The sequence below is a fragment of the Poecilia reticulata genome, unplaced genomic scaffold (genome assembly GCF_000633615.1).
Source record: "Poecilia reticulata strain Guanapo unplaced genomic scaffold, Guppy_female_1.0+MT scaffold_253, whole genome shotgun sequence".
NCBI lineage: Eukaryota > Metazoa > Chordata > Actinopteri > Cyprinodontiformes > Poeciliidae > Poecilia > Poecilia reticulata.
The window spans coordinates 53,884-67,866 of NW_007615037.1; the positions used below are offsets into that span (position 1 = coordinate 53,884).

The following is a 13,983-nucleotide window of genomic DNA, read 5'->3' on the forward strand; positions in this document are numbered from 1 at the left end:
GGATGCTGTCAAGCTGAAGAAGGAGTCCTATCGGGCCTTTTTGGCCTGTGGGACTCCAGAAGCAGCCGAAGGATACCGGCAGGCGAAGCGGCATGCGGCTCTGGTGGTCGCTGAGGCAAAAACCTGGGCATGGGAGGAGTTTGGAGAGGCCATGGAGATTGGTGCAGCGGGCGCCGTGAAGCGGGCGCCGTGAAGCGGGCGCTGCACCGGTCCGTCGTGAGCCAGTTGAGCCTCGGACATCTGGTCAGGATGCCTCCTGGACGCCTCCCTGGTGAGGAGTTCATGTCCCACTGGGAGGATGGGAAGACCCAGGACACGCTGGAGGGACGATGTCTCTCATCTGACCTGGGAACGGCTTGGGGTTCCCCTGGAAGAGCTGGAAGTGGCTGGGGAGGGAAGTCCTTACTTAGGCTGCTGTCCCCATGACCCGACCCCGGATAAGAGGAAGAAAATGGATGGATGGATGGAAGTTTGTTCCAGATCTGTGGAGCATAGAAGCTGAATGCTACTTGTCCATGTTTGGTTCTGGTTCTGCTCTGCATCAGAACCAGAACCTGAACCTAAAGGTTGATCCAGCAGCAGCAGATCTTCGATCCATCCAGTGATTTATAAACTAGCAGTGAAGGAATGTAGAACCGGGTGGATGAGTTTCTCTGATCTGAGACTTTAGTCGTGTGGTCCTGGTCCTGGTTCTGCAGGTGGCGTCTGACGGCTAGCAGAACCTTCAGCCCCTCTGATGTTGGGAACAGAAAGTTTCTGATGTTTTTTACTCTTTGGTCCTTGAATTTGTTGACGAGTGAAGACAGGAAGTCCTGACAGAACAGTGATGTAGACACCAGTTCACTGTTCTGCCATAATTTACACATCACATTAAATTTGATTTTGATGCTTTCTTCACCCTGAGGCATTTTTCCGTCTCAAACTTCCCATCATTCTCAGACGCTGCAGAGGTTCCACACGGCAGACATGTTTGGTCAGGATTTACTGCGGCCGTTTGCGGTGTGAAGGAAAGCAGAGGTCACTGCTGCCTAGCATCAGCTGCAGGTGATCGACACACCGATCACCTGCTTTTTCACGGAAATCGGCCAATAGTGATCGGTGGCCAATCGATCGGAACACCATTCCTATAAACCTGTTTGCTCAGTGCTGCCTTTGATTCATTGCAGCTGGAACACCAGTAGTTTAAATCGAAATAAACTTGACAAATGTCTTTCTAGGGTAATTTTATACTCAGGAAGTCTGGAATTAGATTTTCCCAATCAGGAGGACTCTTCCATGTCTCGCCACCTTCCTTCCTGTCAGTCTCGTCCACATGAATGTTTTTTTTTCTTTTAGTACATTTTAATATGTTTCTACAAATAGTTTTCTTCAAAGATCTTGTTGATGTTAAGTTGTAAGTAGCATAGTGCGCATATGTGAGATGTAAGGTAGTGGGAGGCGGGGCTAGAGCTGTAGCTTTTTCATTCTGTTGTGTGAGGAGCGCATGTTGTTAACTGTTAATGGTGATCATTAAAGTGTGGATGCTAACATCAGCAGTGTGATCATTGAGTCAACATTGGTAGCAGAGGAATGCCGCAGCTGGAAATTACAAAGTTCCCCCACCGTTCGACGAGAAGACGTCTTACGAAAGTTGGAAAAATGAAATTGATATTTGGAGGCTTGTTACCAACTTGGACAAAAAGAAGCAGGCAATAGCGGTTAGCCTGTCGCTATCAGGAAGAGAGAGAGAGCGCGCTGGAAATCGCTGTGGAAAATCTCAACGACAATACAGGAATGAGCTTCTTTTAAACAAGCTGGATTCAGTGTTTTTAAAAGAAGAAAAGGATCGACAGTACGAAGCTTACACGGAGTTTGATCGGATCGACAGACGTGGCGACACGTCCAGGATGGATTACATTATCGAATTTGAACGACGGTACAGAAGTTCAAAATGGAACTACCGGATGCAGTGTTAGCATTCAAGCTGTTAGACACCGCGGGGCGAAACGTTAAAGACAAACAGCTGGCTCTTACCGCYTGTTCCACCGTATCTTTTGACAACATGAAATCGGCTTTAAAAAGAATCTCCGGCGATAATGTCTATTCTCCACAAGAGGGCGACTCAGCCCTTTTCACCAAATACACAGGCAAGCGTGAATGGAGTTCAAACTCAGAGCAAAGCCCAAGAACAGCTGCAGGGACTAATCCACTCGACAAATACGGGAGAAGAACTAATGGTCACTGGGCAAAAGACTGCCCCAATAAAAGAGAACATGTGAAGCTAACAAATGTTGAGGGATCAAAAGAGGATGTTGAAGAATGTAGTATTACTCTGTTTTCAAAGGAATCCCCATCTGACACACAGGTCTTCATGGTAGAAGCTTTGGGATCTGCTGCGATTGACTCTGCCTGTACAAGAACTGTGTGTGGTGAAAAATGGCTTGCAGATTATGATGTTTGACCAACCTGTAAAACTTGAACTGACATCTTCTGGACATTATTGTGTAAACTTAAGAAAGGAAAGGATCAATAATGAAAGCCAGTTTAAACAAAGTGAGACACCAAATGAAGATGAAATTCTCATTGTGACAGAAAACATGACAACAAAAGATAAAAAAAACTACTGCTAAAGCTACCTAGACAGTTTGGACATGCCTCAGTTGACGGACTACAAAAGCTCTTGTCTTGCTCAGGCAACACTGATGATGAAAGCATTGCAATACTGAAGGAAATTGTAAAAAACTGAAATATGCATCCGGTACAGTAGAGCAGTATTTTTCAACCACTGAGCCGCGGCACACTAGTGTACCGTGAGTGACCGTCAGGTGTGCCGTGGAAATGATCCAATTTCTCCTCCCGTATTTTCCGGACTATAAGCTGCTACGTCTTTCCTACACTTTGAACATGCGGCTTTTCTGTAGATTTTTCTTCAACCATCAGGGGGCTCTTTAGCAGGAAGTGAGTTATTGGAAGTCAACATTAGAAATCAAAGAACGCGCTAAAGTTCATTTAGAACAAGCACATGCTAGCAGCCATGCTAGCAGCCATGCTAGCAGCAGGCACGACGGAGAAATGTTTTCAAACTCGTATGATGCAGCTCCTAAGTTGAGGAGTATCGATCTGGCGGTACAGGAGGGAAATGGAGCCGCTGCACGTAAACTTAGTGTGAACAAAACCGGATTTGGAGACGGAGAACTGCGTCCTTAATATATCCAGCAGTTATTAGGACGCAGCTCTCTGCTGCCCTCTGCTGGGTCCTTATGGGAAACTGAGAGCAGCAGAGACACCAGCGGCCTGCAGCCCGGTGCGGCTGATAGATGTATATATATATATATATATATATATATACATTGAGGTTAGAACCACTGCTGGATACAATCCATGGAGCAACGGCCTGCTGGAAAGACACAATCAGATTCTCACTGAAATGCTACTCAAGGTTAAGAGAGACAACAAATGTGGCTGGAAAATGGCCCTGGACTGGGCTTTGATGGCAAAAAACAGCATGCACAATGTACATGGCTACAGTCCTTATCAACTTGTTTTTGGTCAAAACCCAAACCTGCCTTCAGTTCTAATTGATAAACCTCCAGCATTGGAAACTGGTGTCAATACATGGATGGGTCATCACACTGACACACTGCATGGCATGAGAAAAGCCTTTGTCTATTATAAACGTACAGACTGTTAGGAGTAGAAAGGGCCAGGTGTGGTTATTGGCCAAGATGGTGTAATATTCGTCAGGCATGGTGGAACGTATGTCAGAGTACACCAGTTTAAGCTGAGAACAATTAATGAGGCACAAGAGAAACTAGAAGAAAGTGAAAACAAAAATCCATTTAAAACTGAAGACCACCTTTCGGCGGTACTTGATGAAGAACATGATTTTGAAAGCGAACATGAGGAGATGGCACCAACAAGCGATGAATCACTTGGTGTTGCCGAAAATGGTGAATCCTCCTGTGATCCAGTACAACCTGAAGAGGGCGGTCTCCCACTGACACACATAACAACTGGAAGTGAAGGAATAAAACTAAAAGCTGGAAGAGGAATTAAATACACAGCCGGGCAGGAAAAGCCAGTGGGAAACACAAAAACTGGTACAACTTAGAATATACTGAGCCAGAGGAAATTGCTGGATCCACAGGGTCAGTTGATATGGGACAAGTAAGCAACCTTGAAGTGGTTGAAAATGTCAAGACCAATACTGACAACAGAGATGAAATATTAGTAGTGAATGAGGATATTTTCTCACACGCTAAACAAACAACTTGAGAACTGGAAAAGAAACAACATATTTGTGGAGGAAAAAGATGAAGGTCAGAAATGCATATCAACAAGGTGGGTGTGCACACTCAAGAAAACACAAATAGACATAGTCCCCAAAGCTAGACTGGTTGCAAGAGGCTTTGAAGAAATTAACATTAAAGAACTTCCTAAGGATTCACCCACTTGTCTCTCTGAATCTCTAAAGTTGGTCATAGCTGTTATATGCCAAAATAAATGGAAGCTGAACTCTATGGACATCAAAGCAGCTTTTTTGCAAGGTAAAGATTTTACACGGGATGTGTATCTTCGTCCACCTCAAGAGGCAGAGAGCGAAGGGATCGTATGGAAGTTAAATAAATGTGTCTATGGCTTGGCAGATGCTTCCTTGTTCTGGTACAACAAAGAAATCATGCAGAAGCTGGGAGGAACTGTGTCAAAAGTTGATCCAACTGTCTTCTACTGGCAAGATGATTTCTGTAAGGTGACAGGAGTTCTTGCATGCCATGTAGATGACTTAGTATGGGGTGGTTCATACGTGTTTTCTTCAGCTATTATCCCCCAACTGAAAGCTGCTTTTCAAGTTGGACGAGAACATAACAGCTTCCACTACATTGGAATGGAGGCTCATTCTCTGCAGAATGAAATCAGAGTACAACAGCGTGCATACATTAAAAATCTACAGCCCATTCCTATGGTTCCCATCAGAGCACCACAGCGGGAGGCTCCATTAACAGACACAGAAATAGACATGTTAAAATCCAAGATTGGACGGATTCTGTGGGTAGCAAGACAGAGCAGACCTGACATCATGTGTGACATATCCATCTTGGTGTCAAACACAAAACATGCTACAATTCAAACATTACACTGTGCAAACAAACGGATCAGAAAACTTCAATCTGAGGAAGTTACCCTCAGGTTCCAATGCTTAGGAGACATGAAATACCACAAGCTAGTGGTGTTCAGCGCTTCTTCAACGGGAATCCTCTCAGATGGAGGGACACAAGGAGGACATCTTGTCTTACTGATGGGAGAAGATGGAAAATTTTCACCTATATGCTGGCAACCCAGACGGATTAGGAGAGTGGTATGAACCATGTTAGCCAGAGAGACTTTGGCACTAGCAGATGGGATTGATGGTGCTGTCTTTCTTACTACACTATTCAGAGCTCATGGTTGGTGATGGCACGCGCAACATCCTACCCATTACCTGTGTAACGGACAACCATTCCCTCCTTGATGCTGTCAAATCTACAAAATGTGTAACTGAAAAGAGACTTCTGCTTGAGATCAGCACCATCAAAGAACTTATTGGTTCTGGGACAATTCAGGAAATCATATGGACACCTACCAAAGACCAGCTTGCTAACTGCTGAGACCCCTAAGTGAAGGGAAATGGCAATTTAAAGAATAAAACAAACAAACAAAAACACTACTGTTCCTTACATAAGTTAAGTTCAAGTAAATGGAGCTAAAATAAGTAAAGTTAAAATGCTACTACCGAATGTTGTTTTAGCCTGTTATGTGTTCTTTAAAGAAAGAGGGGAGATTGTTAAGTTGTAAGTAGCATACTGCGCATGTGTGAGATGTAAGGTAGTGGGAGGCGGGGCTAGAGCTGTAGTTTTTTCATTCTGTTGGGTGAGGAGCGCATGTTTTTAACTGTTAATGGCAACCATTAAAGTGTGGATGCTAACATCAGCAGTCTGATTATTGAGTCAACCTTTCTGAAAACCTTCAGGTCAGAGTTTTCAGAAAGGTCTGCCACAGATACTTTGAAGGTTTTACCTGGTCATAACAGGCTCCTCCCCCTCCAGGTGACCTACCAGCTGAAGATCCTCACCACGGCGCTCTTCAGCGTCCTGATGCTCAGGAAATCTCTGTCCAGAGTCCAGTGGGTTTCCCTGCTGCTGCTGTTTGCCGGCGTCGCCATCGTCCAGGTACGTCGCGGTTCTGGCTCCACTGATCCGGAGAACGGTTCCGGTTCTTTGTGTCGTCCAGTCTTTGGTCTTCTGCAGGTTTTCTTTCAGGCTTGTTCTGGTTCAGCTCGTCTCAAGTCAAGTCAAAGTTTATTTCTGTAGCACATTTCCAAATCTGACCAAAGCGCTTCACGGCAAACATCACAGGTAGATAAATGATCAAATAGAATGTAAAAATAAAAGTTCAGTAAAAATTATAAGAAAAATAAAATTGGCAAAGATACCAAAAGCTAATATGAATAAATCCAAACAATACTTAATTTTTTAGCTGCAACAATTTTCTTCCATCCTTTATCTTTTCCCTTCCACTGGTGTTGAAGGCCAGAGAGAACAGATGAGTTTTAGTCCCAACTTAAATCAAAAGCAATCAAATTTTATTTGTATAGCGCCTTTCAGCAACAAGGCATTTCAAAGAGCTTTACATCATAAAAACACAAAACTACAAAGTCAAAGAAATATGAGAACATCACACATCAGATTATTGATCAATGTTTCATGATTGTTTCCAAATCGGCTCCAACCAGCTCAGTTTTAATCTACATTTAAAGGAGTTCAGGGTTTCAGCTGTTTTATAGTTTTCTGGGAGTTTGTTCCAGATCTGTGGTGCATAGAAGCTGAATGCTACAGTCCTACACTGAGCCAGTGTAGGACAACTCTGTGATATAATGTAGAACTAGGTGATATAGAACTGGGCGGTGTCTCTTTCTCTCTGGTTTTAGTGAGAACTCCAGCAGCAGCGTTCTGGATCAGCTGCAGTTGGAGGATTTTTTATTTTTATTTTTTAAGGGTTAGGGTTAGGGACTGAGCGTTTAGCAGCCAGAGGGAGACAATCCACAGAGAGGCTCTGTCTGCTTCACCGCCTGGCTTTAGGGACAGACTGTAGACCAGCCCTACAGCCACCCAGAACCCTGAGGTCAATAGCGATAGCCCACCCCGGTCTGTATAACGGTCAGTCCGAACAAACGGCTCCCTAACAGCCTTTTTCTTCAGCTATTCAGGAACCAGTGAGGCCCACAGCTTAAGGGCTGCGCCTATACTCAGAATCTGGGGTTACAATACGTAACCAACGTTCTATTTCGTATAGGCTTCGCCCTTTAAGGCTATTGCTAGTGGGTTAAAGGCGAAGCAGGATGTAGTCTACGCCTCACTGGATCCATCCAGACCACAACCATGAAGCATCTGCTGCATAAAACAAAGGCAGTCTCAGCCTAGAGTGGGTAATTACGCACTCCTGACCTCCCATACAGCAGAAGACCAGAGAGGAGAATAACATCTGGTCAGAAAGGTTGAGACAAACAGACCTGCTGCTGTGAACAAGAACAGCGAACGTTACAAACTAACAGTGTAACGATGAACAGAACAGGTAACTTATACCGCACTTTGGACAACCATGTTGTTCTCAAATGCTTTGTGAGTAAATGTGACAAAAATAATTATTCTGTCAGAACTCCGAGGACAGAATGGGTCATAGAGAAAGTAGAAATATTACACAGGTAAAACCGAGTAGATGAGCATGGAGATGACCAGGAAGCTGCTGTGCAAATGTCCTCCACAGACATTCCTCCACGCAAAGCTGTGGAGGATGAAATCCCTCTGGTGGAGTGAGCTCTCAGATTCTCTGGAGGATCCAATCCAAAAGTGTAAGCCTGTGGGATGGCCTCACACAGAAAGACACTGGGCAGACAGAGGACCCCCCCACTGAATTATCTCTGTAATTCAGACGCTGAGAGCGACGCAGTGCAGATGTGTACACCACATAACAAGAGAGCGCACACAGCAGAGAAGATGAGAAGCAGCTTCTGTCTCAGATTTGAGGAGGGGATAAAAGCCCTCCAAAGATGTCTCCCTTTATCTGAACAAGCTTGTGATGCTTTCAGGAGTAAAGCAGGATTGGGACGCAGCACAACTGATCTGCTGACAGCTCGTATTCCGAGACAAGAAGGAGCAACAGAGAGTGGAAAAATTGCTCACTCTCTTTGCAGACATAAGGGCCAACAGCAGAGCAGTTTTAAAAGACAGAAACTTGAGAGGAGCCTGATCTAAAGGCTCAAATGGAGCTTCAACCAGAGCGTGCAGGACCAGTGTTAAATCCCACAGAGGAGCAAGTGGACGTGACACCTGTCTGCTTCTGCGCACACCTCTCAGAAACCGCTTCATCAGCGGGTGATTGAAGACCATTCTGTCACCAAAATCCTCATGGCAGGAGGAAATAGCTGCAGCATACGTTTTAAAGCTAAGTTTGTCCATCAGGTGCTGGAGAGATGACGGCACACAGCCTAAAGGACATGAAATGGGCTCCACTATCTCTCCCATGAACCAGCGTTGAAAGGCTGACCACTTTGAAGCATATAACGCTGTGGTAGAAGCAGCTCGTGCCCCCTGAATGGTGCGCACCACACCCTGAGGGAGACCAAGCTTCTCTAGGTGCTCCTGTTCAGCCGCCAGACCAAAATGCTGGCCTATTTCTGGGTGGCTCCTGATCGCTTCCCCGGCCTGGAGGAGCGCATCCTCTCTCCATGGCAGCTTCCACGGTGGACCTGACACAAGCTGCTGCAGACTGGGAAACCACGCCGCGTTCCTGTGCTCGGGTTCCACCAGGATTACCGACAGCTGCAACTCCTGAACTTGGTCCAGGAGCCGTGGAATCAGTGGAACTGGGGGAAAAGCATAAAGGATCATTTTTGGCCACGGGCTGTGAGCAAAGGTGTCCACCCCTCGTGGTGGGTCCTGCCATGGGCTCAGTGAGAACCACAGCTGGCACTGTGCGTTCTCCTGCGTGGCGAACATGTCCACTGCTGCTCTGCCGAATCTGCTCCATATTTGAGCGACTAGCTTGAGATGGAAACTCCAGTCCCCGTGGACATGATATCTGCTCCTCTGTTCAGGACGCCGGGGATGTACACCGCTCTGATCCAGAGCAGGTTTACGCCTGAAAAGCACAGCAGCTGTCTGGCAATGTTAACAGCTGAGTGGAGCGCATGCCTCCCTGGCCATTTATGTAGGCTGTTACACCAGTCCCAGCTCCAGACGAGTTTAACAGTGGAGGCTCAGCTGACTGTGTGGGTGGAAAATGTCCGCCAGACTCGCCTTCAGCACCATGAGGAGCTCCAGCACATTTATATGAAGAGTCATGTCATCTGGCCACTGTGCTCCAACCACCTGAGACAGACCCATCCCAACAGGGATGCGTCTGTGAACACCGATAGGTGTGGCATAGGTCTGTGAGGGGAACTCCCTCTGCCAGAATGCTGGGGCTCCCCCAGTGGATCAGATCGGCTCCCACTGAAGGAGGAACAGAGATCATGCGCCTCTTTTTGCGCACAAGATCTATGCGTAGGCAAGTGAACCATCTCTGGAGACACGTGAGCCGCTGACATAATTCCCAGCAGCCGCATGACTGACAAAGCAGTCCCTACGCTGCGAGGCCTGACACGGTGGAGCTGCGCTAACAGAGCATCGACTCTCGGTTGTGCTAATCGGGCTCCCATCATAGCCAAGTTCAACTCCACTCCCAGATAAATGATAATCTGAGATGGAATAACCAAACTCTTTTCCCAGTTGCTTCTGGGTCTGAGGGTCGGCTTCCTCTCTGGACCGAGCCAGTAGGTCGTCCAGATAGAAGAGGACTCTCATCCCTGCCATGTGCAGTGGCTGCAGCGCCGCTTCCACACATTTGGAAAACGTGTGCAGGGCGAGAGAATAACCGAATGACAGATGGTTTTACTGATTCTGGGTCCCCTGGCTGGAAGGAGAAACGCAGATACTTCCGGTGTTTCAGGATGATAGGGACGTGGAAATGCGCATCCTTTAAATCCATGGAGGTGAACTAGTCCTCTTGGTGAACGTTTTCCAACACTTGTCTGATTGTCAGCATGTGGAATGGCCTCTCTACGATCGAGCTGTTGAAGAGGAACAGATCGAGAGAGTCTCACTCCTCCTGTTCCATTGATGGATCTATTGATGACTCTGCCTGTGGTCTGATTGCAGGTGCAGCAGGAGGGAAAGAAGGAGGCGGCGGTGGCTGACGCCTCGAACCAAAACTACATGGTGGGTCTGGTTGCCGTGGTGATCAGCTGCCTGTCGTCTGGCTTCGCCGGCGTTTACTTTGAGCGGATTCTGAAGGGCAGCTCTGCATCGGTGTGGATGAGGAACGTGCAGCTGGGCATCTTCGGCACAGCGCTCGGACTACTGGGAATGTGGTGGAACGACGGCGCCGCCGTGGCTGAGCACGGCTTCCTGTTCGGCTACACCGGCATGGTGTGGTGCGTCATCTTCAACCAGGCGTTCGGCGGGCTGCTGGTGGCCGTGGTGGTGAAGTACGCCGACAACATCCTGAAGGGCTTCGCCACTTCCTTCTCCATCATCGTTTCCACGGTGATGTCCGTCTACCTGTTTGGCTTCCACGTGGACCTGCTGTTCACCGCGGGGGCGGGGCTTGTCATCGCCGCCGTCTACATGTACAGCCTCCCCAAGGTGCCCGGCGGCCTCCCATGCCCCGACCCCGCCTCTTCCTCTGCGTCCGCTGAGCCGCTGAGGGCGGGCGGAGGCGGCGAGATGGAGGCGTTTCTGCCAAAGTTAGTCCTGGTGAAGTGATTCTGTCTCTGGCGCCACCTGGTGCTCCTTTCCTCTCTGCTCCGACTAACCAATGAGTGAGCTCCTCCTGCTGCGTCTCCTCCTCTTCCTGTTCTCCTAACCTCTGCTCCTCCTCTCTTCCTCAGAGCTCCTTCCCCAGCCGCCAGCCGCACAGACTAATTCCTGGAAGCTGAGCAGGAAGGAGCTGGAGCGCCCCCTGCTGTTCTCTCTGCCTTAAAACTCTTTGCTATCTGAAAGAAGCGCCTTACACTGATTGGGTTCTGCTTGGTAGTTGCTGATTGGTTGGTCTGCTTGGGGGCGGGGCCACCTGTGGACTGTACGTTGCCTTTTCCTCTGTCTGAAGCCATAGGGTGGCGGTTCTGATCCCGGCCTGGTGTAGCCCGGTCCGGTCCGGTCCGGCTGCTCGCTGGGAATGTGCTCGTTGATTGGAGCATTTTTTAATTCTTCAACTAATCTTTGATGTTTGTTGTTGGAGGGGGTGTGGCCTGTCTGTAGGCGGGGTCAAGGGTCATCGTTTCATTTTTGTCTCCATTGAGACCTGATATGTTCCTGAAAACCTGAGCAGGTCCAGAAGGATTCACCAGAACCTTCATGTCATAACCCAAACCACCAGAAGATGGCGCTGTCCAAACTGCACATGTAGAGAAATATTCTCTAAAAGTCTAAAAACGAGCTCTATTGTTCCTGCTGATGGGTATCCTTCATTTTGTGGAAAACCGTCACATGGTGTCATGTGGGTGGAGTCAGGAGTTGATCTCGGTCCCACCCACATCCACTGGTCACTGCCGGGTTTTCCTATTACAAAGAAAGCAGAAATATTGTTCAGTCTCGGTAAAAAGAAAGTACACCCTCATTTCACAGCAGATTTCTCCTGTGGTCCATTAAACTAAGATCAGAGGAAATTGAGTAGAATAGAAGTAAAACCTACAGAGACTAAATCAGATATTTAGTTTTCAAAACCACAAAATAATCCAGAAGTCTGAGTTTTTATAAGACAGAACTACAGAGAAAATGTTTCATTAAATCCGATTTAAAGGTTTTCATTTCCACATCAGGATCTAGTAAAAGCTGCTTTCTGATTGGACCAGCTAAAATGTCTCCATCCAATCAGTTTGAGCTTAAAGGTTCAAAAGTCTCGTTTCATTTGGTCCTGAGTCAGAAAGGTTCTTGTTAAATTCCTTTAAAACCTTTTTGTCGGATTTAAACGCTGTGTTCCGGGTTGGGTGGAGTCGGACCTCGGATCACTCGGGTCCATTTGGAGACAAAAACCCGGCAGAACTGCGAGGATTTCACTGGAGGACCGCGTTTCCGTTTGGGGGAGTGAGGAGGAAGAGGAGCGGTCCGAACTCTTCCTCGTGTTGATGATATTGTTTGGGATTCTGGTGGGATAACGAGGATTTTTACGTTTTTTTGGTTTTTCCTGAATCTGAAACTTTTCTTCATCTTCAAACAGAAGCTTCAGTTTTTCAGCTGTGCAGAAACTTTTCAGGCGTTAAAGTATTTGGACCTCCAGGACGATTCAGAACCAGTTTTGTCTCTGAGACCCAGAGGTCTGACGGTGACGGTGAAGATGATGGTGACTGAAGAAAACAGAATTAATTCTTATGAATCTCAGAAGTTTTTCCATAATGTTCATCTTGAGAACATTCAGTAAAAAATCACCAATCGTCAAAATAGTAATTTTCTCCAAACATGATTGGAGAAGTAGAAAAATTATTTCTGAATAAGTTTTGACCAAGAAGAACAAAATGAAGTTTTATTTCTTTATTTCTGCTCGCTGTGTCTGGTCCTGGCCACCAGGGGGCAGCCTCATCAGACCCGGATGGAGTTTGGCTCCTTGTTTAAATCCTTTCAGCGTTAATTTCACTCAACGTAATGAAACATTTTCCATTAAATACATTTTTTTATATTTTTTGTCCACAAATAAAAAATGCTGAAAAGCCAAAAATGTAACTAAAATATATTTTCTTTTTGTCTTGTTTTTGCAATCATAATTTATCAAATTGATGTAATAAATGTTATTCCTGAGCAATAGAAATGCAAGAGATACATGAAGAAGATATAAAAATGTAAATTATAGGTGAATATTGAAGCGTTTTATTTTGCCTGTGCTGAAAGTGAAAAGGTTTTATATTTTTCCTGAAAGCTTTTATTGTTGTTGGGGGGAATCATGAGCATCTGAAGGGAAACTGAACCATTCTTGCTTTTATATTTGAAGAAACTGAGATGTATCAGTTGTTTACAGGGTTGTTTTTATTTCTGTGTAAAAATTAAATCCCATGAGATTATAAATTCACCTGAAAGACGCAGAGTTTCTGTGTTTGGTGGAAATCTGTAGATTTTCTGAATCAGATTTGATCTGAGCTGGCAGCCTGCAGCGCCCCCTGCTGGATGTTTTCTTGTGTTGACGAACCGGAAACAGTCGCAGCTCCGGGTTTCATGTCCACTTCCTGTTTTTCTCAAACTGTTGGGACAGTTTGTGCGGTTGCACTCGGTTGTTGGTTTGTATCACAGCTTATGAGTTTGTAAATACTTGTTTTGGTAAAGTTTTATAAATCAAACACTAAACTGGAGTTTGTCTTTTAATTTCCCTTCAGTTTGGAATCGGGAAAAATCAGCCTGAATAACATCGACGTCTAGTTGAAGCTGAAACGCCTCCAGGTGTGAATACCTGGCTAAAGGGTTAGCTCATTAGCAGAGCTAATGCTAACGAGCTACAGGTGAGGCAGTTTAAGCTGCAGCAGAGCGAAACGGTTGTTGCTTCCCAGCCGGGTCAAAGGTCAGGATCAGACTAACGCTCCAATAAATCGCCAGAGACAAACATCTTGTTAGAATGAACACATTTCTTACTGATGTTTCCACATTAATATATTTCGCTATATTTTTATATTTAATCATTTTTAAAATGCACCAAATCTAATTAAAAATATGTAGAAAAGCTTCTTGTGAATCCATGACTGGAAAACCATCAAAGTTTTTACTTCCTGGTTCCCTTCAGGTGAAACTCGACTTTCCAGTTTCACTCCAACTAATCTCACAAAATTACAAAAATTACATTTTTTAAAAATCCTTCATTTAACCAGGTGAACCGTTGAGATCCAGATCTCATTTTCAAGAGGGACCAGGGCAGAAGTCTGTTTGTGACAAAATGGATTTCTGCTGCGGC

At 45.9% G+C, this 13,983-nt stretch overlaps 1 protein-coding gene across 3 annotated transcripts in view; it reads left to right on the plus strand.

Moving 5' to 3' along the window:
* slc35a2 (solute carrier family 35 member 2) overlaps positions 1-13,983 on the plus strand; it is a 27,218-nt gene that overhangs the window by 1,538 nt on the left and 11,697 nt on the right. Inside the window, exons 3-5 of one of the 3 annotated variants that reach the window (XR_532939.2) lie at positions 6,063-6,185; positions 10,212-10,798; positions 13,415-13,537. Coding sequence is in view for 2 of the 3 variants with exons in the window: in XM_017303366.1 (XP_017158855.1) it covers positions 6,063-6,185; positions 10,212-10,798; positions 10,943-10,976 (744 nt within the window). In the remaining variant the exon portion in view is untranslated. Of the gene's footprint in view, positions 1-6,062; positions 6,186-10,211; positions 10,799-10,942; positions 13,386-13,414; positions 13,538-13,983 lie in introns of those variants that run through there. The other 2 variants (XM_017303366.1, XM_008402726.2) reach the window with 2 other exon arrangements.